At 53.9% G+C, this 27,445-nt stretch overlaps 2 protein-coding genes across 3 annotated transcripts in view; one reads left to right on the top strand and one right to left on the bottom strand.

The window, feature by feature from the left end:
- Positions 1–27,445, bottom strand: part of RASAL1 (RAS protein activator like 1) — a 109,504-nt gene that overhangs the window by 50,331 nt on the left and 31,728 nt on the right. Inside the window, exons 5-10 of the mRNA XM_074973253.1 lie at positions 25,650–25,779; positions 12,406–12,487; positions 11,141–11,290; positions 5,091–5,179; positions 3,831–3,948; positions 273–426 (exon numbers count right to left, since the gene is read on the bottom strand). Coding sequence (XP_074829354.1) covers positions 273–426; positions 3,831–3,948; positions 5,091–5,179; positions 11,141–11,290; positions 12,406–12,487; positions 25,650–25,779 — 723 coding nt within the window. The remainder of the gene's footprint in view (positions 1–272; positions 427–3,830; positions 3,949–5,090; positions 5,180–11,140; positions 11,291–12,405; positions 12,488–25,649; positions 25,780–27,445) is intronic.
- Positions 7,481–15,912, top strand: LOC141999618 (uncharacterized). 2 transcript variants are annotated; one of them, XM_074973254.1, is made up of 2 exons: positions 7,481–8,287; positions 15,612–15,908. In XM_074973254.1, exons 1-2 carry the CDS (start codon positions 7,628–7,630, stop codon positions 15,630–15,632), a joined length of 681 nt encoding a protein of 226 aa, XP_074829355.1. In that variant the 5' UTR covers positions 7,481–7,627; the 3' UTR covers positions 15,633–15,908. The 2 variants fall into 2 exon arrangements, 1 of the variants encoding a protein (XP_074829355.1); XR_012642036.1 differs by lacking the exon at positions 7,481–8,287 and adding an exon at positions 12,519–12,980 and having other exon boundaries at positions 15,612–15,912.

Below are 27,445 nucleotides of genomic sequence, written 5' to 3' on the forward strand. Positions count from 1 at the left end.
GCTCAATGGGTATTCAATTAACTCCTCCCTCCCCCGGATTTTCCTGGTCTAGGTGTGGCACAGGAGAATCCCCACCCCCACCCCGAACACCAGGCAAGCAGCAGCGGGCTCCCTCCATATGGAGCACCCCAGATCACTTTGGGAACTCCCTCAGTCCAGGCCCTGGCACTCCACAGTGATGCCCAGTGCCATGAGCTTTGGCAGTGATGAGCAGCCCCTGGGGAAGGTACTGTGCCAGGCTCTCGCCACCCGGCCTGTGGGGCAGCACTTACTGGTCTTGGCCACCTCCCGCAGGTTGAGGTAGTCCAGGAAGGGCACCGCCAGGCCCTGTCCCAGGAAGATCTTCACCAGCTTCGTGGCCACGTCCTGCCGGCTCTCCACCGAGCTGATCTCCTCCAGCAAGGCCAGCGGGCTGACGTCCTCCTCCTGCCACACAGCAGGGCAGCGATGCTGTCTGGCCAGCATGCATCTGCCCCATCCAGGGAGACCCCCAGAGGCCCCACACCAGAGCCCCCTCTGCCCCACACTGAGAAGGCCCTCTATGCCCTCCATCCCCAGAGCTCTCTCTGCCCCACACCGAGCGGAGCCCCTCTGCCCCACACAGGGAGATCCTCTCTTCCCCAAGGACCTGCTGTGCCCCCACACACCAGGAGGGTCCATCTCTGGCCCCCATCCCCGGAGGAAGCTTTCAGACAGGTGTGGGGTGCAGCGGGGATGGAAGCTGACAGGCCATTTGGATCACGCGGCCAGGCTGACCCTGCAGAACCACAGGCTCAGCTGAGCACCCAGCCCCCTCCCCAGCTCCGTGCCCCTCTGTAGCATAGCCAGTCCCTTGCCCCCAAGGCCCTGGACAGGACCCTGTCTATGGCTCCAGCCTGGGCTCCTCCTCCTCCCGGCACCCCCTCCACCTTCCCCTGGGACGAGCGCCCGCCTGCTGCCAGCTAACGCCTGCCCCTCCTGAAACTGTCTCCTGCCCCCAGCAGCGCTCTCCCTGCCTCCCTCGGCTTGCAGGGCAGGGCAGAGGGCACATCTCACCCTGGCCGGGTAGCCCTGGGTGAGGCCAGGGTGCTAGAGGTGTATGGTCCCGATGCTTCCTACTGGCTTCCGGGAAGCCCAGCCTCAAGCCAGGAACAGGCTCCATCACCCCAGTGTAGAGGCCAGGCAAGGCCAGTGCGAGGCACCCAGCAGCCTGGAAGCTGGCTGCCCAGTGGACAGCCGCAGAGCCAGGGCTGAAGCCTGTTGCTGGCAGGACACAGGGTAGTGGCTTGAGGAGCCCTCCCAGGGGTGTGCCGCTGTTACCCCTGCACTGCACAGCCCCTAGGGCTGGGCTGGGCTTGTTTGCAACCGTCCAAAGCACTGAGCCAGCACCTGGCAGCCCAAGAAGGGCTGTCTGCTGTACTCGGAACCTGGGCGCGCCCCCGGAGCCCAGCCACAAGGGCTGGAGCCTGCAGAGTGAACCCAGGCCCGGGAGCACCGAGGGCTCTGGCCACGAAGCCTGCAGCACGCAGCCTGAATACCAGCAGGCTAGAGGGGACTGGCCCATCGGAGAGCACACAGCCACCCCCAGGCTGCCCCGCTCACTGGCTGGCTGCTGCATCACCACGTGACCCCCAGCCCCAGAGTGGTGTGGTGACTCTCCAGAAGCGGGCCAGCAGGGCACAGAGGGGGCCAGCGGAATCAGAACAGCCCTGTGGAGAAATCGTGGCTGGGGGCAAGCGCAGGACAGGAAAAGGAAGGTAGCTAAGACTCACTGCCACTGGCTATTGAACCTTGTGCACGATCACGGTTGTCCTAACAACCCAGCGTCAATAGCCAACCCACGAACCAGATCCCGGCCCCCCTTGCTCACCCTGACGGCCCCCAAGTCGCAACCAGCCCTGGTCAGAGGCAGTGACATGCAGCCGGTGACCAGAGCTGCCTGCCACTGCGGCTTCAATGCACTGACACTACAAAACTTTGCGTGCACAAACATACATGCACACGTCCACATGCACATGCAAACACACAGCTGCACGCACATCTGCATGCACGTGCACACACACACACTTCTGCACACGTACGTCTGCACACACACGACTGCACACACGTACAGGCTTGGGGACAGCTGCTCTCTGCTTTAATCTTCACTCAGATTAACATGCCCGTCGGGTGCTACCGCACTCCTGCAGAGCCAGCAGGCAGTGCTGGTGGGTGGCTCCGTGCTACCAGGGCTCCACAGGGATGACAAGGGACAGATCGTTCGGGCCCCAGACGGCCGGGAGATGAAGTGCAGGCGAAGGAGGAAATGCTGCAGGCCTGCAGGGCAGAGGCGCTGCTATAGAGGGGTCAGCCAGCAACTGCTGGGTAGGGTGACCAAGTGTCCGGTTTTCGCCCGGAACACCTGGTTGAAAAGGGACCCTGGCGGCTCCGGTCAGCACCGCCATCCGGGCTGCTAAAAGTCCAGGTGGCGGGGCTGCCCGGCGAAGGCAGGCTACTCCCTACCTGTCCTGGGGCACCGCCCTGCGCCTAAGAAGTGGCCAACAGGTCCGGCGGCTAGGCGGGGGGGCCATGGGGCGCCGCATGCTGCCTAAGCCCTGGCTCCACACTGGTGCCTGGGGGTGAGAGCAGTGCGTGCCCCAGAGCTTCCTGCCCCCACACCTCCTGCCTAGGAGCTGGACCTGCTGGCCGCTTCTGGGGTGCAGCACGGAGCCAGGGCAGGCAGGCAGCCTGCTCTAGCCCCTCTGTGCTGCTGACTGGGATTCTGCCTGAGTGGGGGAGGGATAGCTCAGTGGTTTGAGCATTGGCCTGCTAAACCCAGGGTTGTGAGTTCAATCCTTGAGGGGGCCATTTAGGGACCTGGGGCAAAAATTGGAGATTGGTCCTGCTTTGAGCAGGGGGTTGGACTAGATGACCTCCTGAGGTCCCTTCCAACCCTGATATTCTATGATTCTAAGCCCCTGAGCCCTCCCAGCACCCCTAACCCCTCAACCTTGGTCCACCCCAGAGCCCGTACCCCCAGCCCAGAGCCCATACTCCCTCCTGCACCCCAACCCCCAGCCCTGATTTCCCCCAAACCTGGAGCCCCCTCCTGCACTCCAGAGCCCACACTCCCAGCCCAGAGCCCCCTGAACCCCTCATACCCGGCCCCACCCCAGAGCCCTCACCCCCTCCCACACCCCAACCCCCTGCCTCAACCTGCAGCCCCCTCCCACACTCTGAATTCCTCAGCCCCACCCCCCAGCCTGGAGCCCCTCCTGTACCCCAAACTCTTCATCCCCGGCCCCACCCCAGAACCCACATCCCAGCTGGAGCCCTCACCCCCTCCCGCAACCCAACTCCCTGCCCCAGCCCGAAGCCCCCTCCTGTACCCTGAACCCCTCACTTCTGGCCCCACCCCAGAGCCCGCACCCCCATTTAGAGCCCTCACCCCCTCCTGCACCCCAACCCCCTGCCCCAGCCCAGTGCAGGTGGGGGAGAGCAAGCCACCGAGGGAGGGGGAATGTAGTGAGCGGGGGGCCTCGGGGAAGTGGGGACTAGGGTGTTTGGTTTTGTGCGACTAGAAAGTTGGCAACCCTACCGCTGGGGCACACACACTGCAGCAGCAAGGAACTGTTCAGATCCCCCTGGTGGCATGAGTGAGGGGCCTGGGAACTAGAAAGCAAACTGAGGATGCCCACGGCTTCCCCTCCTCCCTTCCATCTCCCCCACCCCCCATTCCCCTCCTTCCCGCATCTCCCCCATCCCATCCTTCCCATCCCCCCGCCCCGCCCCCCATGTGTTGTCCGCATGTGGCTTGGACGCAGACACAGTCAGGTGGCCGTGCACAATGAGCTAGGCGGGCTGGTACCAACCTCAGCAGGGCACAGGATGGATTCCACCAGGAGCTCAATCAGGGGCTGGTAGTACATGGAGGGCAGGATCCTGTCCTCAGCCAGTCGGACTCTCAGCCGCAGAGCCCCCAGCTTTCCTCTGCAATGACACCCGAGACACCACCCACGTGGGCAAGCGTGCGTGGAATGAGTGCAAACCAGCACATGGGAGCCGGTATGTGCAACCTGGTTCTAGCTGGCTCAGCAACTAGAATCTACACCCAGTACCAACAAAAACCCAGAGCCAAGAACTCCCAAGATGAGCCTGATCCCCTATGTCCTTAACTGCTCCCCCTCTGCTCCTCACCTTTCCTTCCAGCCCAACAGCATGGGGTAAAACCTCAGCCTTCACTGGGCTTGGGCTGTGCTGATTGCTATCAGCGCCCTGCCCAGCACCACCCCGTGGCACTGGTGTGTTTCCACCAATGGAGGAACGTAGTCCTGTCCCACCACTGCTCTGCCTCGGCACGGGCTCCGTGGTGAATCATGCTGGCGTCAGTGCATCCAGCGACCTTTCCATTCATCTGGCCAAGCCTTTCAAGCTCCCATTTCAAGGCAGGATGAATGGCAATAAGGAGAGAGGTCACCCAGAGCTGGACTATTTCAGCACATTACAGATGATCCCCTCTGCTGCCCCAGTGGCTCTTGTGCCTGATCCACTCCCAGACTCAAAGCCCCCACAGGCTTCTCTTAGAGCACAGGTGTGGCCCCGCTGGTGTGCTGGGGGGAAGCGAGAGCTCAGTGGGGTTCAGAGCCCCAGCACCTCAGTTCCGGGCACTTTGCTTTTGTGTTAATAGAGCCCAAGGGACTAGGGCAGGAAATAAAATGCCCATATTAACTCCAATTAAAGACATCCTCTTAACCCCTTCAGCACCCTGCAGATGCTCAGTGCACATACGGGAAGGTGGCAAGGGGTGACCTGGTGGATGAACAAACCCCTCCCAACCGCCTTTGAGGAAGGGCAGCATCACTAGACCTCATTTTTCAGTTGGGGAAACTGAGACACAGAGCAGGGGCCTGCCTCACCCAAGGTGAGCATGCAAATCAATGGCAGAGCTGGGATAAGCACTAGATACACCACCCCCCATGTCGGAAATGGAACCCAGGAGTCCTGACTCCCAAAGCCCTGGTGTAACCACAGTTCCATGCTCCTCTCCCAGAGCTGGGACTCGAAGCCAGGCTCACTCCTTCTCGTCCCCCCAGGGGTTAATGATGGCCCCTAGCTCAAGGCTGACTGTTTACCCAGCATCCTCCTCAGCAGTGGGGAAGGGCAGGAGCCTGAACCAGCCTTTGGCAGGGGACCTCTGAAGAGCGTCCAGAGAGAACTCAACCTGTGTGGGATACAAAGAGAGGGACAGTAAGGGGACAGGAGCTGACAGCAGGGGGCAGTACTGCAGTGTTCGGGGGAGCCTCTTCCCATTGTCCCAGCCCCTGGAGATATAGGGGGAAAACTCAAGCCCTCACATTAGCTGCCAGTGTGGTTCATCCCCAGGCTGTTTCCCTGCCAGACTCTTAGAGCACTTCCAGCTTCACACTGCAGTAGCTCTGCCCCGGGACCCCTCTCGGCGTGCTCCAGCCCCGGGACCCCTGGGAAGCCGGCATGCTCCAGCCCCAGGACCCCTGGAGAGCCGGTGTGCTCCAGTCCCGGGACCCCTGCGGAGCTGGTGTGCTCCAGGCCTGGAAGCAGGAGGCTGAATGGATTCCACCCTCCACTTCAACTCCCTCTTGCCCCACAGCACCAAAACAGGGGACCCCCAAATTAAAATGGGGCTTGTTTACCTGGTCAGGCCTGCAGATCTCTCTGCAGTGGATCCTGGGGCTGAAGGAACCTAAACCCAAGCAAGACGCACAGTAGGGCCCAGACATGGGCCGAGGGCTCCCCGCCTAGCACCAGGCTTTACACCCGTCGTCATTTTTAAATTGCTTCCCTAGCTGAGCTGCTCAGATACCTAGAAACCGTGGCTGCCATCAGCAAACTACTCCATGCCCTTTGGAGTCGGTCTACACTGCAGTTAGACCCCCGCCCCTGGCAGCTATGATAGATCCCTTAGCCTCTTTGGGGGCCCAGGCACTAGATGGGGGAGGAGGGCAGGGGCACCCACAAGCGCAAACACACGCACCAAGAACAGTTGCAAAACCTTTTCCTTTCACAAAGATGTTAAGCCCTGTGACGTTATTGACATAAACTATAACCGTATAAATCATTGGTGCAACCACTGGTATATATTTGCAGCAAATATGGTAAAAAGGTTGTCATGTAAGGTGTCTATGGAAAGGTTATGATTTGCTGATTATGATTATGCTATCTGTATGGGTGTGTCATGTTTGTAGTTGAAGTTATGAATATTGGCTATGTACTTGTATATCAATGTGTTTTGATTCTAAGTAGCCTCAGTGAAGCATTTGGTCAGCTTCTTGAGAAGGGACTAGTCTCAGTAAGTGCCCAGTCAAGAAACACTTAACTGACAATGGACTTTGGCAGACGCCAAACCACGTCTGAGCTGTCCTGGGAACTTTCAAACTAACATGTAAACAATGGCATTGACCTGTAAAGAACGGAGTCATGCATGGACATGTGACTTGCCCATGTACTCCAAACTCCATCTTGCTGTGATCTTGAACAGGAGAATCTAGGGATTTCCACCCACAAGAGAAAGCCTAGCTCCTCCATCTTGCCTTTAGTCGTGATTCTTGCCTCTGGAGGGACTTTGCTACAAACTGAAGCTCTAAACAAAGGACTGAATGACCCATCCCAGCTGTGGATGTTCTCCAGAGACTGGATTTGAACCTGCAGTTTATTCCATCACCGCTACAAGCCAACTTTGAACCAAGAACTTTGTCATCACTGTATGTCATTGATTCCATTTAACCATTTCTAGCTCTCATCTCTATCTTTTTCCTTTATAAATAAACCTTTAGATTTTAGATTCTAAAGGATTGGCAACAGCATGATTTGTGGGTAAGATCTGATTTGTATATTGACCGGGGTCTGGGGCTTGGTCCTTTGGGATCAAGAGAACCTTTTTCCTTTTACTGGGTGTGACGATGTGACGCAGCAGGGAGGGGGGAGTGTTGACCTGGGAATGTGCCCTGGGGACGGGAGACCTGAGAGCCTGTCACCTGAGCCAGGAGGGGGAGGGGGAGGTAACACCTCTGCCCAGGAATGTGGAGGGAGGCTGCAGCAGGGAACCTGCTCGGTGGGTTTAGTTTCAGTTTGGGGCTGGGTGGAGGAACACAGGGAACCCCAGGGCTGGGGTCTAAGCTCCCTGCTCCCCCAGAAGGACTTCACTGAGGGGTCCTGGGTGTCCCCACAAGCTCTGTTTTGGACTGTGTTCCTGTTGTCCAATAAACCTTCGGTTTTACTGGCTGGCTGAGAGTCTCAGTGAATCCCAGGAAGAGGGGTGCAGGGCCTGGACTCCCCCACACTCCGTGACAACTGGTGGCAGCGGTGGGATCTACTGCACCCCGTGAACGGCGCTTCCTGCAGTAAGTGACTGGGGAACAGTAAAACGAAGGGGGATTGACGGGGACCAGGCGTGCTGAAGATTCAGAGAGAGACGGTTTCAGGGGGCGGTTAACCCCTGGGAGTGTGTCACCAGAGAGAAGGACTTTTGCAGTAACAGGGTCCCCCGGGGGATTGCAGCGAGCGGTCCCAGGGGCGGAGGAGTCTGCAGCTCGACCCTGGCAAAGAGGTGGTGACCTCAAGAAGGACTGGCACACTAGGGGCTTTTCCTGGAAACCGTGGACAGCTGCCCGGCCTGCGAGTGGCCAGCCGGGAGATGTACGCTAAACGCCTTAAGAGCGACCTGGTGGAGCTGTGCAGGCAGAGGGGGCTGCGCGTCGGGAGGTCCACCAAGGAACAGCTGATTGCCCAGCTGGAGGAGAGGGATCGCTTGGATGACCCGATCCCTGTCCCTGAGGGAAGCCGCCCGGCGGACGCAGCGTGGGCCCTGGGGCCTGACCAGGCTGGGAGGGGTCAGACTGCTGCCCAGGACACCCCGAGACCCTTCCTACCTATGCCTGGGGGAGGGGTTGTGGGAAGCCCAGCGAATACCGAGGGCCCCCTGACCCCAGCAGCCAGCAGGGGATCCTCCCAGCGGAGCTCCCCATCCCTGGAGCGGATGCGGCTGGAATGGGAGAGGGAGAGGAAAATGAGGGAGCTGGAGGATCATGAAAAACAGCGTCAACATGAGGAGAAACAACGTCAACATGAGCAGGAGGAGAAGGAGAAACAACGTCAACATGAGCAGGAGGAGAAGGAGAGGGAACGTCAGGAGAAGGAGAGGGAGCGTCAGGAGAAGGAGAGGGAACGTCAGGAGAAGGAGAGGGAGCGTCAGGAGAAGGAGAGGGAACGTCAACATGAGCAGCAGGAGAAGGAGAAACAAAGACAGCATGAACTGGAGCTGGCCAGGCTGAGGAGCAGTGGGGCCCCGGCTGCGGTGAGTGAGGGGGGACCCAAGACTGCAAGGAGCTTTGATAAGTGCTTCCTGGCCCAGCGGAAGGAGGGGGAGGACATAGATAGCTTCCTGACGGCCTTTGAGAATGCCTGCGAGCTGCACAGGGTTGACCCTGCAGACAGGCTCCAGTTCCTCACCCCCTTACTGGACCCCAAAGCCGTGGAGGTCTACAGCCGGATGACAGGGGCAGAGGCAGGGGACTATGAACTGTTCAAACAGGCCCTGCTCCGTGAGTTTGGGCTGACCCCCGAGATGTACCGGAGAAGGTTCCGGAGTCAGCGTAAAACGCCTGAGGTCACCTACCTACAACTGGTCAACAGGATGCAGGGATATGCCCGCAAGTGGACAGCGGGGGCCCAAACTAAAGAGGACCTGCTTGACCTGTTTGTACTGGAGCACCTGTATGAACAGTGCCCTTCCGACCTGAGGCTGTGGCTGGTGGACAAAAAGCTCGCGAACCCCCAGCATGCAGGGCAGCTGGCCGACGAGTTTGTGAAAAGTCGGTCAGGGGGTAGCCGGGAGGAGTCCCAAAAGAACAGGCCCCCCCCGATGCAGAGAGAGAGTCACCATGGGGCCTCCCAGCGGGGAAATAGGGAGAACCCCCTCCAAAGGGGAACGCCTGGTGTCGGGCCCCTCCGACCCGTTCGAGGGGACCAACGTGACCTGAGCTGCTATCACTGTGGCCAGAGAGGCCACGTACGGGCCCAGTGCCCCGGGCTCAGGGACAAACTGAGCAGACCCAACCTACCCAGGGTTAACTGGGTAGGGACTCAGCTGGACGAGGGGCAGGCGACCCAGGAAAGGGGGGCTACCAGTTTGCCACCTGCTCAGGAGGGAAGAGTACCCCCAGCCAGCCCCGCCAGAGGGCTGGAGGCTCTGGACTCAGGGTGCTCGGTTTACAGGGTGGGTGCGGGGCTGTCCCTCCGGAGAGAGTGCCTTGTTCCCCTGGAGGTGGATGGGAGGAAGGTCAATGGATACTGGGATACGGGCGCGGAGGTGACGCTGGCCCGGCCCGAGGTGGTGGCCCCAGATCGGGTGGTGCCCAACACCTACCTGACCCTGACGGGGGTGGGCGGGACCCCATTTAAGGTGCCCGTGGCAAGGGTACACCTGAAATGGGGGACCAAGGAGGGCCCCAAGGATGTGGGGGTACACCACCATTTGCCCACTGAAGTTTTGATGGGGGGAGACCTAGAGGACTGGCCAAGCGACCCCCAGACCGCCCTGGTTGTGACCCGTAGCCAGAGCCGGCGAGGGGCACTGCGACCTGACCCTGGGGAGGGTACCACACTGGAGGCGCGAGTGTGGGGGAGTCCAGGCCCTGCACCCCTCTTCCTGGGATTCACTGAGACTCTCAGCCAGCCAGTAAAACCGAAGGTTTATTGGACAACAGGAACACAGTCCAAAACAGAGCTTGTGGGGACACCCAGGACCCCTCAGTGAAGTCCTTCTGGGGGAGCAGGGAGCTTAGACCCCAGCCCTGGGGTTCCCTGTGTTCCTCCACCCAGCCCCAAACTGAAACTAAACCCACCGAGCAGGTTCCCTGCTGCAGCCTCCCTCCACATTCCTGGGCAGAGGTGTTACCTCCCCCTCCCCCTCCTGGCTCAGGTGACAGGCTCTCAGGTCTCCCGTCCCCAGGGCACATTCCCAGGTCAACACTCCCCCCTCCCTGCTGCGTCACATCGTCACACTGGGGTATTGGTTTTCATAACCATTCATCCCCATAACGAGTGGCACTGGTGGAGATACTGGGAATCTGGAGTGTCTAAGGGAATTGCTTGTGTGACTTGTGGTTAGCCAGTGGGGTAAAACCAAAGTCCTCTGTCTGGCTGGTTTGGTTTGCCTTGGTGTGCAAAGGAACCCCAGCCTTGGGCTGTGACTGCCCTGCTCTGAGCAATTTGTCCTGAATTGACACTCTCAGAAGTGTCCCACCAAAAGCAGGATCATTACAAGCCCTCTCTCCCCACTTGCTTGGCCTGACTCTTCTGGCAGGAGGCTGGCCCAAGTCTTGCTGAGCCACTGCTTCCCCCCCCCCCACCCCCCGGTGGAATAGCAATCAGACAGGTTCTGCTTCCCTAGCAGACAGAACCGCCATGACATGGGGATCAAGTGAACTGAGCAGCAGGTTCAGGTCCCAGCTGCCTGCTTGTTCTGGCTTGGGTCAGGACAGAGCATTATGTACCCTGCAGAGATCTCCAATCTGTACCCTTCGCCCTCCATGATTCAGGAGCATTTTCCTCTCTCTCTGGCCTCTTCTCCTTGGAATTGATTCTCAGTCACACTAAGGTCCCTTGTGCCACTCTGGCAGACTACATAGTGCATGGGGAGGGCCCCAGAGATGCCCCCTTGCTGGAGTAGAACTGGTATGTGTGACCTACATGAGCCTGCTCTCAGACCACAGGCACAAGGGCAGATCAGGGCTGGAGCCGGCGCTGCTCTCCAGCTATTCACAGAGCTCATAGGAGAGGGGGCATGGAAAGCAAAGCATGAGCTAGAGCAGCCCTGGGACCATGTTAATTTACACCAGAGGCCAGCAGAATCCAGCAAGTGCAAGGGGGGCTTAGAACCAGCCTCACATATACACCCCTGTCCTGTCCCCGGCCATGAGCACAGCAACACAGGAACTAAGAAACCAGCCTGGTAGGTTATTTCCCCGCACCAGACCAGCTGAGAAAGGGATCTGCTCTCCTTGCAAGCCAGCCGGAGATTTGAGGTTGCAGCAGTCCTATGTGCCATTGGCTTTCTCCCCCTCCAATCCCCTCTTCATCCCCCACCCCGATCAGAGCCACCAGCCCCCATGCTGGAGGCACTGAGGAGATGGCCAGAGCTGCTCACCCGTCCCAGGAAGTCGTTCTTCCCCACCATGTCCCAGTCCCACACCTCCACGCTCACAAGGGACCCCTTGGATTCCTTCTTGGGCACCCCCTCCTCCAGGTCAAACTCCAGCACCTCATCCCAGTGTGGGAAGCGAGTCTTCTTAATGATCTGCAAGGGGAGAGAGAAAGGTGGCATGTCAGAGAGGAATGGGGAGTTAGGTGGGGAAGGTTTGTTCCAGAATAATGACATGGGTGTGACACAGGGCTCCTGGCAAAAGCCAAGAGCAATTGTAACCCACACACCTCCTGGGTGTGGTGTTCTGTCCCATCTAGTGGCACCAAGACCACTTAGAGAGAGATTAATGAGTTTGCTCTACAGCCTTAGCTAACGGTCATATGGCTTTTAGCTTATGTGGTAGAGGTTCATGCATTTAGCTCCAGAGGTCCCAGGTTCGATCCTGCCCGCTAACAACCAGGATCTGTCAGTGTTACACAATGTTGGGAACAAAAACAAAGGCTGCTTGAAATGGGCACTTCAACTCAGCTGCAGGGCAACCCTGCTGCAGTAGCAAAAGAGTGAGGCAAGCCAGTGTTTTCTTGCCAGAAAAGGCGTCTCTTATAAACAAGAACTGCAGCATTCTTCAGTAATGGGCCAAACCACAAAGCTCCTGACCCTGCTCTGGGCATGCCATGGGTAGGTGCGCCAATTTCCTTCCGCTGCATTGAGAGGCAAAGGACGGAGCAAGAGCACAAGGATGCCCTAGGCTTCCCATCCCTATAACACCTAACGCAGCTAAAGCGGGGCTGGGTTAGGCCACACTCCCCTGCAACTTTGCATCTCTCCTCACCTACAGATATGTCTGGGAAGAGAGCTCTTCCCCGGGCAGGTGTCAGCTGGGGGGCAGGGCCTGGCCCTAAGCCCTTTCCTTGTGTTTGCTGTGTGCTGGGAGGGCTGCTGCAATGCATCATGTCCTCTCGACTCCAAGGGCCAGCCCAGCCCATGTCACACATGTCCTGCTGATGGATTCAGGGCTCAGATCCTACAGTGATGGGTGGGAGATACACAGGCAGGCTTCCCACCCCTCTCTCAGCTATCACTAGCACACAATGCAAACCATCCGAGTCCCAGTGAAAGAAGGGGGAGGACGGGGAAGTCTGTTTGCCCCTCCCAGAGCCCCTCCCCTTGTGCCACTGGCATTGCGACTACAAGGAGCCCTGTCCCCTCCCCTGCCCCCGTGCAGCCAGGCCAGAGAGCATGCCTCCGCACGTGACTGTTCTACTCACAGCTGTCTCCAAAGCGTGGCCGTCACAGGACACTCGCGCAAAGGGGTCTGAGGTGCCGGAGATGTCCCGCGGGGCCAGGTCTCTGGGGGGAGAGGACAAGAGGAGGAGGATGGGGGTTTCTGGGTGGCTAGGGAATAGGGCAGAGGCATGGGATGGTAAGGGCTGACTGGGCCTCCCCAGGGTGGCCAGGTGGCATTGTAAGCCCTTTGGGGCAGGGACTGTTGCTGTTTTGTGTTTGGACAGCACCCGACACAATGGGGGCCTGGCCAGTGCCTGGGACAGCTTCAAGGCACCAACGCAACACAAACAACAGCCAGGACACAGGAGAAAATAAACCCTCTGAAAGGCCGGGAGGTTAAACCCTGAGGTGCTGCTTGGGAGCTTTACAGATAAAATCCTCCCCCCTTCTCCCAGTCCTCAGTGCCACCCTGCAGCATGGAAAGCGGCACAGTAAGGGCCCTCTCCTCCCCACGCAGGACACCGGCGAGCAGGCGCACAGGCTGGCTTGGCACTGGGAGATCAAGCTGCTCCATCACCTCTCAGACAGCGGCATGAGCTGGAGTGGGCCCCAGCAGGTGAGCGCGGGGATGTACCCGAAAACTGTAGGGCTGCCCCACTCTGCGTCTCACGCACTGCTCCTGCAGCGTGGAACTACGCAGTGGGCTGGGGAGGAGCGGGGAAAATGAAAGGAGCTCTTGGAAAGCACCTGTGGAGTTGGGGAAGCCCCAGAACAGCCGGGCAGGGGCTCAGCATTTGGGGACATCCCAAGTGGGTGATCCACGAGCTGGCGATCGAGGTGAGAGCAGAGAACATTCCCCCGGGGAAAGAAAAGGCCAGGAGAGCCAGAGCTGCCCTGCCTCCCCGGCAGAGCCCGCCCCTGCCCCTGCCCCTGCCCAAGCCCTGGGGAGCCGTGTGAGAGTGACAGGGGAAGGGAAAGTGAGCATGGCCCTTTAAGGGGAATACAGCCCACCCCTCAGAGCTCTCTTACTGCACCCCCCAAGTCTTCTTCCCTCTCACCCTGTCTTTCCACCCCCCTCCCACTCTCCCCTACTCCACCTGTCCCCCACATGCACACCAGGGCCCCTTAGCCAACACTTGCTGTTCCCATGGCTACACTCCAGCATTAGTAGCACAGTCCCCTCCCCTGCGTGGGGGAGGGCACTGCCCCAGGGCTGGGGCGAGCCAAGGGACACGAGTTCCAGTCCCGACCACGTTCTCTCACCCCCTGCCGAGGCGCACTGCCCCGTGGAGAACCCTGCCTGGTGCTTTCATCATGAGCCAGCAGGGCCCCCAGCTAGCTCTCCGTGGGCCTCAGGCACGCCAGGCCACCGGAGCCAGGGAAGGGACAGCCTGCCCTCATGGAGGTAGCAAATGCTTCCCTGGAGAACTGCTGTGGAACTCCCCTGCCCCACACAAAGGGGGAGGGACTGACCCACCCCCTCCCGCCTGCCCCTCTGCAGAAGAATGCTTGGAAGATGCGTTGGCTCACCCCATCTCCCCTCCCCGAGCACTCTCCATGGCCACATTGTTGCCTAGGAGCCTGCGCTGGTTGCTAGGATAGCAGGATGCCTTCTCTGCATCGTGCTGCTCTCTGCCAAGCCTCCTGGCTGGCTGGCTCTGGTACAATGGGCTGGGCCCCTACACTCCCTTACCTACACTCTGGCCTGTGCCCCCAAAGCAGGGGGATGGTAGCCAAAGCCCCATGACTGCATTCTCATGTCCCCATGGAGGGAATCCCCACCCTGTGCCTAACTCCATGTGTTGAGAGCCAGAACTCAGGAATCCTGGGGTCTATTCCTGGCTCTGCCACTGGTGACCTCAGACAAGTGACTTCACTGGTCAGTGCCTCAGTTTCCCCACCTGTAAAATAGGGATAACGATACTGACCTCCTTTGTAAAGCGCTTTGAGATCTAAAATTAGAAGCACTAGATGAGAGCTAGGTATTATAAACACTCTGGAAGGGAATCTTAGCACTACATGTAAGGGGTGTGGGGCTGGGAGCTGAGCTGTAAGGAATCACTAGGCTGATACCAAAAAAGAGAGGGACCTGGAACTGAAGACTAAAGCTAACAAGTCACTTTAGCAGTAACTATGTTTGAAAGGGTCTGTGATGCTGCAGTTTAAGGATACTGGCCCTTTCCTGTGGGGACTCCTGGGTTCAGATCCTGTGGGAAAAGAAAAGGAGTACTTGTGGCACCTTAGAGACTGACCAATTTATTTGAGCATAAGCTGTGAGCTACAGCTCACTTCATCGGATGAAGTGAGCTGTACCTCACGAAAGCTCATGCTCAGATAAATTGGTTAGTCTCTAAGGTGCCACAAGTACTCCTTTTCTTTTCGCGAATACAGACTAACACGGCTGCTACTCTGAAACCTGTGGGAAAATAGTGGAGCAAATCATCAAGCTGTCAATTTGCAAACACTTAGAAGGTAATAAGGTGATAAGTACCAGTCAGCAGGGATTTGTCAAGAACAAATGGTGTCAAACCAACCTAGTAGCTTTCTTTGGCAGCGTAACAAGCCTTGTGGATGGGGGGAAGTGGTAGATGTGGTCTATCTTGACTCTAGTAAGGCTTTTGACCTGTTTCGCGTGACCTTTTTGACAGTATGCCCCGTATTCTTCCTAGAGAGATGCTTATGATATGAATATGGCATAACTAAGATGTATTTTATGCAAGATGGGTCATGTGAGATATCATTGGAAAGGTTATGATGTACTAAATGTGATTGTCCTATTTGTATGCATGGATCATTTCTGTATCTGAAGTGAGGAATATTAACGCTGTATCAATTGCAAAAGTGTTTGTACCTGGGGAAGGCCCACCAGACAAAATGCAATCAGTCTGGCTGGTTAGTCAATAAAACAATTAGGAAGGATAACAGGTCTTTGAAGACGCTAATTGCCCCAGCTTCCTGAGAAACTTCCCGGGATGCTGCTCTGACACTGCAGGGTCATGTGGTCTGGTACTGGACACCATCTTGGACTGCTGCTATTTTTCTACTCGGAGGGGGTGGGGATCAAACTGGGAAACAAAGGACTCCCTCCATATGTTAATTCTATTTAAGGCTGGGGAGTGAGTTAATCAAGGTTTTTTTCACTCTATGCATCCGATGAAGTGGGTTCTAGCCCACGAAAGCTTCTGCCCAAATAAATCTGTTAGTCTTTAAGGTGCCACCGGACTCCTTGTTGTTTTTGTGGATACAGACTGACACGGCGACCCCCTGATACTTGACAATCAAGGTTGGTTCTTCACTGAATTCCCACCCAAGATGACTGCTGGAAACACCTACAACTGAACTGGGGAAGGAAGGACTGGACCCAGGCTAGAAGGCGTCTGGCCTGGGAAAGGAAGATCTGGAACTTTAAGCTATAAGCAAGAGCAGTTTGTCATCAAGAAATTCTGCAGCCTGCCTAAAACAACATTTCGGGTGAGAAATTCCTACTTGTAGCCAGTTTCTTTACTGTATTAAGCCTACTTTGTGTGTTTATTGTATTTGCTCATTAATCTGCTTTGATCTGTTTGCTATCCCTTATAATCACTTAAAATCTACCTTTGTGGTTAACACACTTGTTTTTTGTTTATTCTATAACTAGTCTGTAAAATTCATAACTGGGGGAGGGGTAAAAACTACATTGAGGGAGGGGGTGGATTTCATGAGCTGTAAAAATCTCTATGCAGCACAAGACAAAATAATTTTGGGTTTACAGCCCAAAGGAGGTGAGCACCTGAGTGCTGGGCAATCCCCGAGCTAAGTCTTCCCACACAGAACTGATCTCAGTTTCTGTGTCTTTCTCCAGCTGGGTGTGTCCCTACCTGTGTGTTTGCTGGAGGAGGCTTGAGGGCCTGGCACAGCAGGACAGGATGAGGGAGCCCAGGCTGGTGGCAAGGGCAGGCTCAGTGGGACCCCAATACTTCAGGTGGCACCCCGGAAGGGGGGGCAACCCGTCACAACCTTCTCATAAACAAACTAGGGAAATACAACCTAGATGGAACTACTATAAGCTGTGCACACAACTGGTTGGAAAACCGTTCCCAAAAAGTAGTTATCGGTCGTTCAGTCAAGCTAGAAGGGCATAATGAGTGGGGTCCTGCAGAGATCAGTTCTGGGTCTGGTTCTGTTCAATATCTTCGTCAATGATTTAGATAATAGAGAGAGAGTACATAGACAGTGCACTTAAAAAGTTTTGGATGATACCAAGCTGGGAGGGGCTGCAAGTGCTTTGGAGAATAAGATTAAAATTCAAAATGAGCTGCACAAATCGAAGAAATGGTCTGAAGTAAACAGGAGGAAATGCAATAAGGACAAATGCAAAGTACTCCAGTTAGGAAGGAACAATCAGTTGCACAAATACAAAATGGGAAAGGACTGCCTAGGAAGGAGTACTGCGGAAAGGGATCTGGGGGTCAGAGTGGATCACAAGCTAAATAGGAGTCAACAGTGTAACACTGTTGCAAAAAAAGCAAACATCATTCTGGGATGTATCAGCAGGAGTGTTGTAAGCAAGGCATCAGAAGTAATTCTTCCACTGCACTTTGCGCTGATAAATCTTCAGCTGGAGTATTGTGTACAGTTCTGGGTGCCACATTTCAGGAAGAATGTGGACAAATTGGAGAGAGTCCAGAGAAGAGCAACAAAAATGATAAAGGTCTAGAAAACATGACCTCTGAGGGAAGATTGAAAAAATTGGGTTTGTTTAATCTGGAGAAGAGAAGACCGAGGGGGGGACATGATAACAGTTTTCATGGACATAAAAGATTGTTACAAGGAGGAGGGTGAAAAGGCGTTCTCATTAACCTCTAAGGATAGGACAAGAAGCAATGGGCTTAAATTGCAGTAAGAATGGTTTAGGTTGGACATTAGGAAAAACTTCCCAACTGTCTGGGTAGCTAAACACTGGAATAAATCGCCCAGGGAGGTGGTGGAATCTCTGTCATTGGGGATTTTGAAGAGCAGGTTGGACAAACACCTGTCAGGGATGGTCTAGATAATACTTAGTCCTGCCATGAGGGCAGGGGGCTGGACTAGGTGACCTCTCGAGGTCCCTTCCAGTCCTACGATTTTATTTCAAAGGCTGCCGTCACTTGGAGGGGAGATGCGTCTCAGCTTGGGGAGCAATGAACATCCAGCTGCATCAAAAGAAGCTTTTGCTCAAGAGGCAGCTCCGCACTGAGGGGTGGGCTTGGCAGAATTCGATATTTTTTTTTAATAATTTTGACAGATGTTTATTTTTAACCTTTTTTATTTTTAATCAATTTAAATGTGAACAGTTGCAAGAAATTATGGGGGAGAGTTAGACTATCAGGGTGCAGACAATCAGAATTAATGAGAGCAGACACTGAGATGTGAAAGGTGAAAGTTTTAGACCCATTAAAACACAAATTATCAAAATAGACCAAGGAAACAGCCATAAAGAAAACTCCTACATCTGCAGGCAGCAGTTTTCTTACTTTGCCAAGCTGCAAATGTTGATTATTGGCTCTGGAGCCATGTTTATGTCGGGGGTGGGGAGGGCATATATGGGGAAATGGATGTTTTTTCCAACTTTACCAATAAATATCTTGTCCTTCCGAGCCTCGTTATGGGATAGCAGGGGGTGCTGCAGGACAGGCTGGAGGGGCCTGGGCAGAGCCATGCAGAGTTCCAGGCTTCCAGCATTGGAAGAGTAGGGGAGCTGGAGTGGAATAGCAGGCAGTGGTGAGGGGAGGAGAGGCTGAAGCTATGGGGCATCAGCAGAGCTCAGCATGTGGGGAGCCCAGGACTGGAAAAGCAGGGGACCGCCTGGCAGGCCTGAGGGGCACTGGGAGAGCTGTGTGGGAAGCCCAAGACTAGCACAGCCTATGGCTGTGGGTTGGGATGGAGAGGCATGGCAGAGCTGGCTGCATGGAAAGCCCAGGGCTGGACTAGCAGCGGCAGGGGTGGAGGACAGTACTGAGGGACACCAGCAAAACCTGTGTAACTCCTGCTCACACTCTGCACTGTCACGCCCTCCCTTTCCCGAGCTCAAAACTGGCTCATGCTTTGCTTTGTGAAACTGTCTTGTTTCTCTCCCCAGCACCTCATCTCTTCACCCGCACAAATCAGGCCCTCACACCTCCCAGCGCCACTTCCCAGCAACAACTTCTCACTCTCTTACCCCGATAATGGGATTCCAGTGAGAGAGTTAAACCAAATAAATAAAAAGCCCCAAACAAACCATTAACTCTTTCCCCCCCATTCCTGGTGGGGCACATGGTTGCAGAGAAGAAGGGGGCCCTGCACACCACGATTCCTGAGTCCTGGGTTGAATTCCCTGCTCATTCAGACTTCCTGTGGGACTTTGGCCACGTCACTGCTCCACTCTGTGCCCCAGTTTCCCCACCTCTAAAATGAGGATAATGACACTGACCTCCTTTGTAAGGCATTTTGAGCCCTATGATAAGCATCATATACGAGCGATTGTGTTGTTAATACCCTGGATGAGAATCTTAGCCATACTGGGTGCTGAGCTAGAACCACTAGGCTGTCACCAAAAAGGAGAGGGGCCTGGAGCTGCGGGATAAAGCTGCTGTGCTTGAAATGACCTGTGCTGCCAGTGGAAGATAAAGGACACTGACCGCTTCCCCTTCCGTTCCAACCCTGCCCTATTTTAAAAAGCACGGTGACTGCAGGGGGGCACGTCCCAGCTTGAGGAGCAGCGAACATCCGAGTGCATCACAAGACTGTCTGGGCTCGCGGGGGCGCAGCAGCGCAGGGTTGAGGGGCACCAGGAGAGCTGGGTGTAAGTTCCCGGCCCTGGAACAGCTGGGGAGCTGACTGGCATGCACCCTTAGCAGCAGCACCGTGTCCTCCGGGCAGGGGGACGAGGAGTCACCCCTCTGACCTCAGCCATGGCCAGTGCCAGCAAAAGCCAAATGGCGCTTGCTACAGAACAGAGTGCAGACACCTCCCTGGGGAGCACAAGGGAGTCCTCGGGAATGCCCCAGAGAGAGAACGGGGGAGGTCTTTAGAGAGGAGGGACAGACGTAGGGGGAAGCATGGGTGGGGGAAAACAGAAGTCTTGGGGAGCCCTACAGACAATTCACTGTGCCATAAAGCATGGGGGGAATTAGTGCTATTAGCCCAGGACTTGCCCTTTTGCTGATCACTTGGGGACATAGGAAAGGTTAAAGAAAAACATCTATTGGCCTAGTGTCCAAATGAAGTAAAGGGATACTACAAAATGCGTGACTCATGTCAGAAGCGGGAAAAGTCTGCAGGACACAGCAAGGCTCCTGGGCATCCTTTACCAGTTATCAAAGAAGCATTTTTCAGGGTTGCCATGGAAATCATAGGGCCATTAGCCAGCCCAACCCAGAGAGGAAAAGACGTATATTAGTCGTGGTGGATTTTGCCCCCAGGTACCCAGAAGCAGTCTCTGTCTAATGTGCAAGCTGAGACAGTTGCTAAGGCATTGTTCTCTATACTCAGCAGGGCAAGCTTTCCAAAACAGATCCTATCAGATTCTGGCCCAAATTTCATGTCCCAGCCATTTAGTGACTTATGGAGGGTGTTTGGAGTAAAACAGCTGAAATTTGTCCCCATCACCCAGAAACAAATGGTTTAGCTGAGAGGCTCAACTGACCCTAAAATCTAGGTAAACTGCAGGGCCAGTGACTGGGATGTAATGTTATCCTATCTGTTGCTTTCTTACAGGAGATGCCCCAAGAGCCCACAGGGTTCACCCCATTTGACCTTCTATATGGGAGAAAGGTCAGAGACTCTTGGGAGGGGAAAGCAGAAGGGGAACCAGTGGCTGAATATGTGCAAAGGTTTAGGGAAGATTTAAAGTCTTGTAGGGGATAATACCCCTCCACCCCCCTTTATCAATAAGTTCATTCCTTGCTTCCCATGAGTTGCCCTGAGTAACCTTTGCTTGTCCTATGATATCTATTCTGCCGAGTAACAGAGCGAGAGAGAGACCCCACCCTTTTGGTGCCATGTGCAGCCCAAGAAGTGGGCCGGGTGCAAAAAGTAGCGTTCAGGGGGAGCACATGTGGGCAGAACTGTCAGTTCGATGTCAGTGAGCTGTCAGGTCACTGTCCGTTTGTAGATCGCCGCTCAGCCTCAGGGATAGCTCGGGCGGAGCAAACAAGGTGCTGTGTCTATCCCACCACTTCAGAGGCAGACTAAGCCCTTGAATTGCACTTACCCGCACGCACTGCCCGTGATAGCAGCAGCATACCGCACTCACTCTGCCCAACGGGGTAGTTTGCTCAATCTCTGGGAGATGAACGGAAGACTAGGAGAGAGACTTACCTAGTGAACGGATCGAGTCAAGCCCTCTGAGGTCCACTGGAGGAACCAGAGCCTAGCTGTACCTGGATATCAAGACGTCTGGATCTGGGAAGTCTGGTGATTGGGAAACCTTCCCCCTGCCCCCTTCCTCTCTTTCTCTCCTCTTTTATCCCTGCTGCTATCATTTGTTAGTTGGGGACTTGGTAACTGCCAAACTTATTAACTTTGTTATTAAGGTAATAAATGGTATCTGGTTGCACTGCAGATTGAGCATAGAAACAGGTTAAACATGTATCACAATCATGACACCATTGGAAACGTGACCTGCTGTTTGATTTGATGACCAAATGCCATCGTGACATCTCACTACAGAGCACTGATCTGTGCAAAGTGTTAAGAGGCAGAAATTCTGGCTGTGCTGCAAAGGCATCACCAGGCGTTGTCCAGGAGGCCAGACTTGACTCACCGAATGGTCCATAAGATTAATACTGTGGGACCACAACACCTTACAACTGGTCAAATGCAGGAGGACATTCATAAGGAGATACCTAGCACGCTGACATGGGAATAATTACAGGATCCAACAGTCTCTGGGCTTCTTCTATTGTTTTGGGCCCCAAAAAGGATGGGACCGTAAGGTTTTGTGTTGATCACAAGTTTAATGTGGTCACAGTTCCTGATGCATACTCCACGCCCAAACTGATTACGTGTTAGACACTTTAGGCAGGGCCAAGTTCCTGAGCAACCTAGATTTAACAAAGGGATGTTGGCAGATCCCCTTGGATGCTGATGCACAGAAAAAACATCCAGCTCCCATTACTGATTTGTAACTTTTTGACTTCAAAACGTTGCCATTTGGGTTAATTAATGCAGCAACCACTTTTCAGAGGCTTGTTAACCAGGTATTAGCTTGGTTACAAGACTTTGCTGTGGCCTACATTGAGAATATGGCAATCTTTAGCAATTCCTAGCAGGGTCACAAAAACCATTTGAGAATTGCACTGAGGGTGCAGGTCTCACAGTCAAAGTGTCAAAAGGGGGCACTCAAAGTCATTGGGTAGGAGGGGGCCAGATTTGCTTGAATCCCTTGAAAGTGGACTCAGTTAACTGGCCTTTGCACCAAACCAAAGCAAGTTCAACTTTTATAGGCTTGGCTAATTATTCGTGCAGGCTTGGTGGGGTTCGGTGTCACTGTGTCTGCTATCGCAGGTTTTGACTTTTTGCAGAAGTCCAACGAAGTGGTGTGGGTGGCAGCCTGTCAGAAAATCTTTGGTGAGGAAAAGGAAATTCTGCGAGAAAACCTTTTCTGGCTGGTCCTGATTTTGACAAGGGGTTTGAACTGTGCGTGGACGCCTCTCAGGCAGGCCTGGGAGCAATACTAATGCAAGCAGGCAAAGGCAATAAAAAGCATCCTATTGCTTTCTTAAGTAAAAAATGGGCCCCCCTCCCCCCTACAACAGAACTACTCTGTTGTAGAAAGAGAATGTCCTGCAATTGTTTGCGCAGTCAAGCAGTTAAATCAATTTGTTTCACCGGGAGTTCAGGGCTCTGACACACTACTCTCTGTTGGTATGCCTACACAGAACAAACATACCAACTCCCAGCTGCTGCGCTGGAGGACAAATCTCTGGAAACATGATATGGAAATTGTACATATTAAGGGCAAAGAAAATGCAATGACAGACGCACTGCCGAGGAAAGAGGGTTCTGAGATGACACATATGGATTAGCCAGTGGCTGACCCTACCGTGTCAATGTAAGGGGGTAGGGGTGACCCAGAGACCTCTTGATGCCAACAGGCAGAGGGCACAAGTAATGACTGGGGTTTCACAGGGACCCCTGGGGTCAGGTGTAGGCATAACAGTTCACCAAAGGGCAGCATTTGAGGTCTCTACTATGAGCCAGTATCCCCCTGATCATCACACTCATTGTAAAATGTATGGATGGATAATATTTAAGGAGTTGTGTGACTATATTGGCAGTTATGCTCTCAAAGCCTTGGTGTTAAGGCAAATAAACAGGAGAGGTTCCTTTCAGGCAGGGGCTAATAGACTGGGCAGACTCCCTGTCTGGGCATTGTGCACTGTTCGCTTCACATTAGAGGTCTATTTGCATATGGAGCCAGGTTCTACTCAAGAGCTTGCAAAAATCTACAAGAAAAAAGCATACAGTAAAAACCAACCAGCAGGGGGCGTCCTGTTTACAAGTAATGGCAATAAGTCTTTGGAGTACATCCAGGGGGAGGGCAAAGGTAACCCTATGAATCTTTCACCAAGGAAGCAAGTTGACAGTGTGACTTGTCTCATGATAGAAAAATCACAGCGAACCCACTCTGAAAAACACTGGAAGGACTTTGGGGAGAATATCTAATTCATAGAATTATAGAATATCAGGGTTGGAAGGGACCTCAGGAGGTCATCTAGTCCAACCCCCTGCTCAAAGCAGGACTGATCCCCAACTAAATCATCCCAGCCAGGGCTTTGTCAAGCCAGGCCTTAAAAACTTCTAAGGAAGGAGATTCCACCACCTCCCTAGGTAACGCATTCCAGTGCTTCACCACCCTCCTAGTGAAAAAGTTTTTCCTAATATCCAACCTAAACCTCCCCCACTGCAACTTGAGACCATTACTCCTTGTTCTGTCATCAGCTACCACTGAGAACAGTCTAGATCCATCTTCTTTGGAACCCCCCTTTCAGGTAGTTGAAAGCAGCTATCAAATCCCCCCTCATTCTTCTCTTCCGCAGACTAAACAATCACAGTTCCCTCAGCCTCTCCTCATAAGTCATGTGTTCCAGTCCCCTAATCATTTTTGTTGCCCTCTGCTGGACTCTTTCCAATTTTTCCACATCCTTCTTGTAGTGTGGGGCCCAAAACTGGACACAGTACTCCAGATGAGGCCTCACCAATGTCGAATAGAGGGGAACGATCACGTCCCTCGATCTGCTGGCAATGCCCCTACTTATACAGCCCAAAATGCCATTGGCCTTCTTGGTAACAAGGGCACACTGTTGACTCATATCCAGTGTCTCATTCATTGTAACCCCTAGGTCCTTTTCTGCAGAACTACTGCCGAGCCACTCGGTCCCTAGTCGGTAGCAGTGCAAGGGATTCTTCCGTCCTAAGTGCAAGACTCTGCACTTGTCCTTGTTTAACCTCATCAGATTTCTTTTGGCCCAATCCTCTAATTTGTCTAGGTCCCAAGAAAGTCAAGTCAAGTTAGTTAAGTCAACCTTCTAGAATGCATGTTTTGAGTTTATTTTATACGTAACCATTTGTTTCCAGCTACTTCTACTTGCAATTATTTGAACTCTCTACTCTTTGTTTGCTAGACTTTGGCTTGTTTACACTATAAACATATCTAAGTGCTGAGAGTTGAGCAGAGCTGTGACCTCAGGTGTAGCTGGTAAGTTGTGGTGCATGGCTCCTTTGGGAGCAGAGAGTCTGTGAATACGGAGAGTGACCAGTGGAACAGCAGCTGGACACTCCGGGTGGGCACTCAGAGGCTCAGAGGCTGACGTGTGCCTATTGCTAACCTGCGGAGGGACAGCAGATCCTACGTATGCTGAGAGGGGTGGGCTTGCATTGCCCGAGGCTGGTGGAGTTGGGGAGCTGACCCCTGGCAGGCATAGGCAAGACTTCTTCATGCGAAGGGCAGGTGGTCATGAGGTGCCTCACAATGCTGGTACCTCTAGGAAGCGACACCAGGGGCTGTGCTGGGAAAGTGCGTAAGTCCTGCCTACACTATGCACCGGCACTGCCCGCCTTTCCTGAGCTCTAAATTAGCTAGTGCTGGGAGCAGGATGGGGGGCGGGTCTTATTCCTCTTTAACATTTATTAAACTAATTTGTTTCTCTCCCACCATCTCATCTCTTCACCAGCCCAGACAGGGCCCTCACACTTCCCAGCACCACTTCCCGAAGAGCACAGCTCAGGCAAGAACCCCTCGTCAGCTTCACAGCGAGAATGGGATTTTAGAGAGAGATTTAAACAACATCGATAAAAGCCTTTCCTCTCCATTCTTAGTGGGGCACCTGGTTCTTGCCTATGCATGACCTAAATGCTTTAGAAAGAAAGGACTGGCTTGTGGCCTGGGATTCATGAGCCCTGGGTTCAATTCCCTGCTTTGCCACGGGTTCTGTGTGACCTTGGACATGTCACTTAATCAGTGTTGCCATCTCTAAAACAGGGATAATCATCTCTCCTTTGTCTTTAGATGGTGAGCTCTTTGGGAGGGACTGTCTTTCACTATGTGTACAGCCAGCCCCCTGCACAGTGGGGCCCTGATCTCGGCTGGGGTCTCTAAGGGCAACTGGAATATCAATATTTGCTAGCAGAAGGGAAGCAGGGGCTAAAAAGGACCTTGATTTCTTCACGCTTGCTATAGAAATTGTGCCAGATGGATGAGGAAGGAAAAGAATTTCAACCCCAATTATTCCACTGTATTGAATGAGGATAGAACAGAGCGGAGCAGCAGCCGCAGTGCTGCTGTGCACATGGCACACCATGGAGAAGGAGGTGGTGCTGTTCAGCTTGTGTGGGATCACACGGCCCTTTTTCTCCCATCAGTCCCAGTGCAGCGGCCTCCACGGGCACCGTCCCACATCTGAGAAGTGGGCAGGGAGCAGGTGTGTGGGAAGGAGGGCATGAGTGTGGAAGAAGAGGGTGAGTCCCCATGGCCACTGATCAGGGAGAGCTCACACTGGCAGCTCAGTGGCAGATGGGTGTTGGGCTCACCTCCCTTTACCCTTCGCCCCGGTCTCACTCCCCCTCCACCCCTAACAGGAGGCGAGACATGTGCCTGCCCACCCCCAGCTGGCTAACAAGCCCCGCCCTGACTGCCGGATGGTTCTGGATAAGTTCAGAATGAGTCACCGCCCACCACACGCAGGCTCGTCGTTCTGGCTGGGGAGGGGAGGGAGGAAAGAGGAGACCGCTATGGAGGAAGATAGAGAGGAGGGTGGGAGAGAGAGGAGCCACTTACTCCTACCTGGCTTCAATGACATGGCAGTGCAGGGCCCTCCTCTGGGGCTCCTCTAGCACCTTCAGATCCAGGCAGATCTCTCCCTGAACCTCTTCATTGGGGTCCACGTGCGTCAGGTTGATCCAGCTGTCAATCCCTGCAATGGCGGAGAAGTCCATGTAACCAGCTCCCTGGCTCTCCCTGCCCCACCCACCTTGGGGGGGTGACGCAGCATGCCAGCTGCCATGCTGGCCACATGCGCTCCCTGCGCAGCCCCCCACCCCGTGCCATGGGAGAGGCCTTAGGGGCCTTATCCACAGAATGGCCAGCCCCAAACAGTCAAAAATCACTAGTCAGCCCCCCAGTTCCCCAAAATCACGAGACTGGCTTAAAATCAGGAGAGCTACAAAACTATCACAATAGACAGAGGTTCTCTTTCCTCGCCTTTCAGTACCCTTGGGTGGCACTTGCTGTCTTTTCCCCAAAACATCAAAGGCTAGAAAAAATAACGAGGAGTCCTTGTGGCACCTTAGAGACTAACAAATTTATTTGGGCATAAGCTTTTGTGGGTTAGAACCTACTTCATCAGATGCATGGAGTGAAAATACAGGAGCAGGTATAAATACATGAAAGGATGGGGGTTGCTTTACCAAGTGTGAGGTCAGTCTAACGTCACCTACAGCCCCCAACTAAAACCTCTCCAGCACATCATCAAGGATCTTCAACCTATCCTGAAGGACGATCCCTCACTGACAGACCTTGGGAGACAGGCCAGTCCTCACTTACAGACAGCCCCCAACCTGAAGCAAATACTCACCAGCAACCACGCATCACACAACAAAAACACCAGCCCAGGAACCAAACCGTTCTACAAACACCGGTGCTAACTCTGTCCACATATCTATTCAAGAGACACAATCATAGGACCTAACCACATCAGCCACACCACCAAGGGCTCGTTTACCAGTACATCCACCAATGTGATATATGCCATCATGTGCCAGCAATGCCCCTCTGCCATGTACATCGGCCAAACCGGACAGTCTCTACGTAAAAGAATAAATGGACACAAATCTGACATCAGGAATTGTAACATTCAAAAACCAGTAGGAGAACACTTCAACCTCTCTGGTCACTCAATAACAGACCTAAAAGTGGCAATTCTTCAACAAAAAAACTTCAAAAACAGACTCCAATATGAAGCTGCAGAACTGGAATTAATTTGCAAACTGGACACCATCAGATTAGGCCTGAATAGAAACTGGGATGGTCGGGTCATTACAAAACCTAAACTTAATTTCCCCAATACTAATTTCACCCTATTGTTACTCACACCTTCTTGTCAATTGTCTGTAATGGGCCACTCTCTTACCACTTCAAAAGTTATTTTTCTTCCCTTGGTATCCTGCTGTTAATTGATTTATCTCGTTAGACTGACCTCACACTTGGAAAAGCAACCCCCATCCTTTCATGTATTTATACCTGCTCCTGTATTTTCACTCCATGCAGTGAGATGAAGTGAGTTCTAACCCACAAAATCTTATGCCCAAATAAATGTGCTAGTCTCTAAGGTGCCACGAGGACTCCTCGTTATTTTTGCTGATACAGACTAACACGGCTACCCCTCTGAAAGCTGTCACCATCTAAAGGCTAGAAAACCATTTTTCTTTTGAAAAGGCAAGCTGAGATTCTTTCGTAACCACATGACTCCAAGACCTGGGGCTTGGATGCCAAATAGCAGGAGAATCACAACAACATCCTGAGAGTCAGCAACACAGGAACAATGCTGCCAGATGACCTGCCCTCTCCATCTGCCAATACCC

The sequence above is a fragment of the Natator depressus genome, chromosome 15 (assembly GCF_965152275.1).
Source record: "Natator depressus isolate rNatDep1 chromosome 15, rNatDep2.hap1, whole genome shotgun sequence".
Classification (NCBI taxonomy): Eukaryota; Metazoa; Chordata; order Testudines; family Cheloniidae; genus Natator; species Natator depressus.

What these genes read in the sequence shown, in the direction of transcription:
- LOC141999618 (XM_074973254.1), top strand. Translation starts at nt 7,628, where the DNA reads ATGTACGCTAAACGCCTTAAGAGCGACCTGGTGGAGCTGTGCAGGCAG. An exon ending in GCAGTGGGGCCCCGGCTGCG is followed by an intron (nt 8,288 to 15,611) that starts GTGAGTGAGGGG and finishes TTGTGGATACAG; the next exon opens with ACTGACACGGCGACCCCCTG.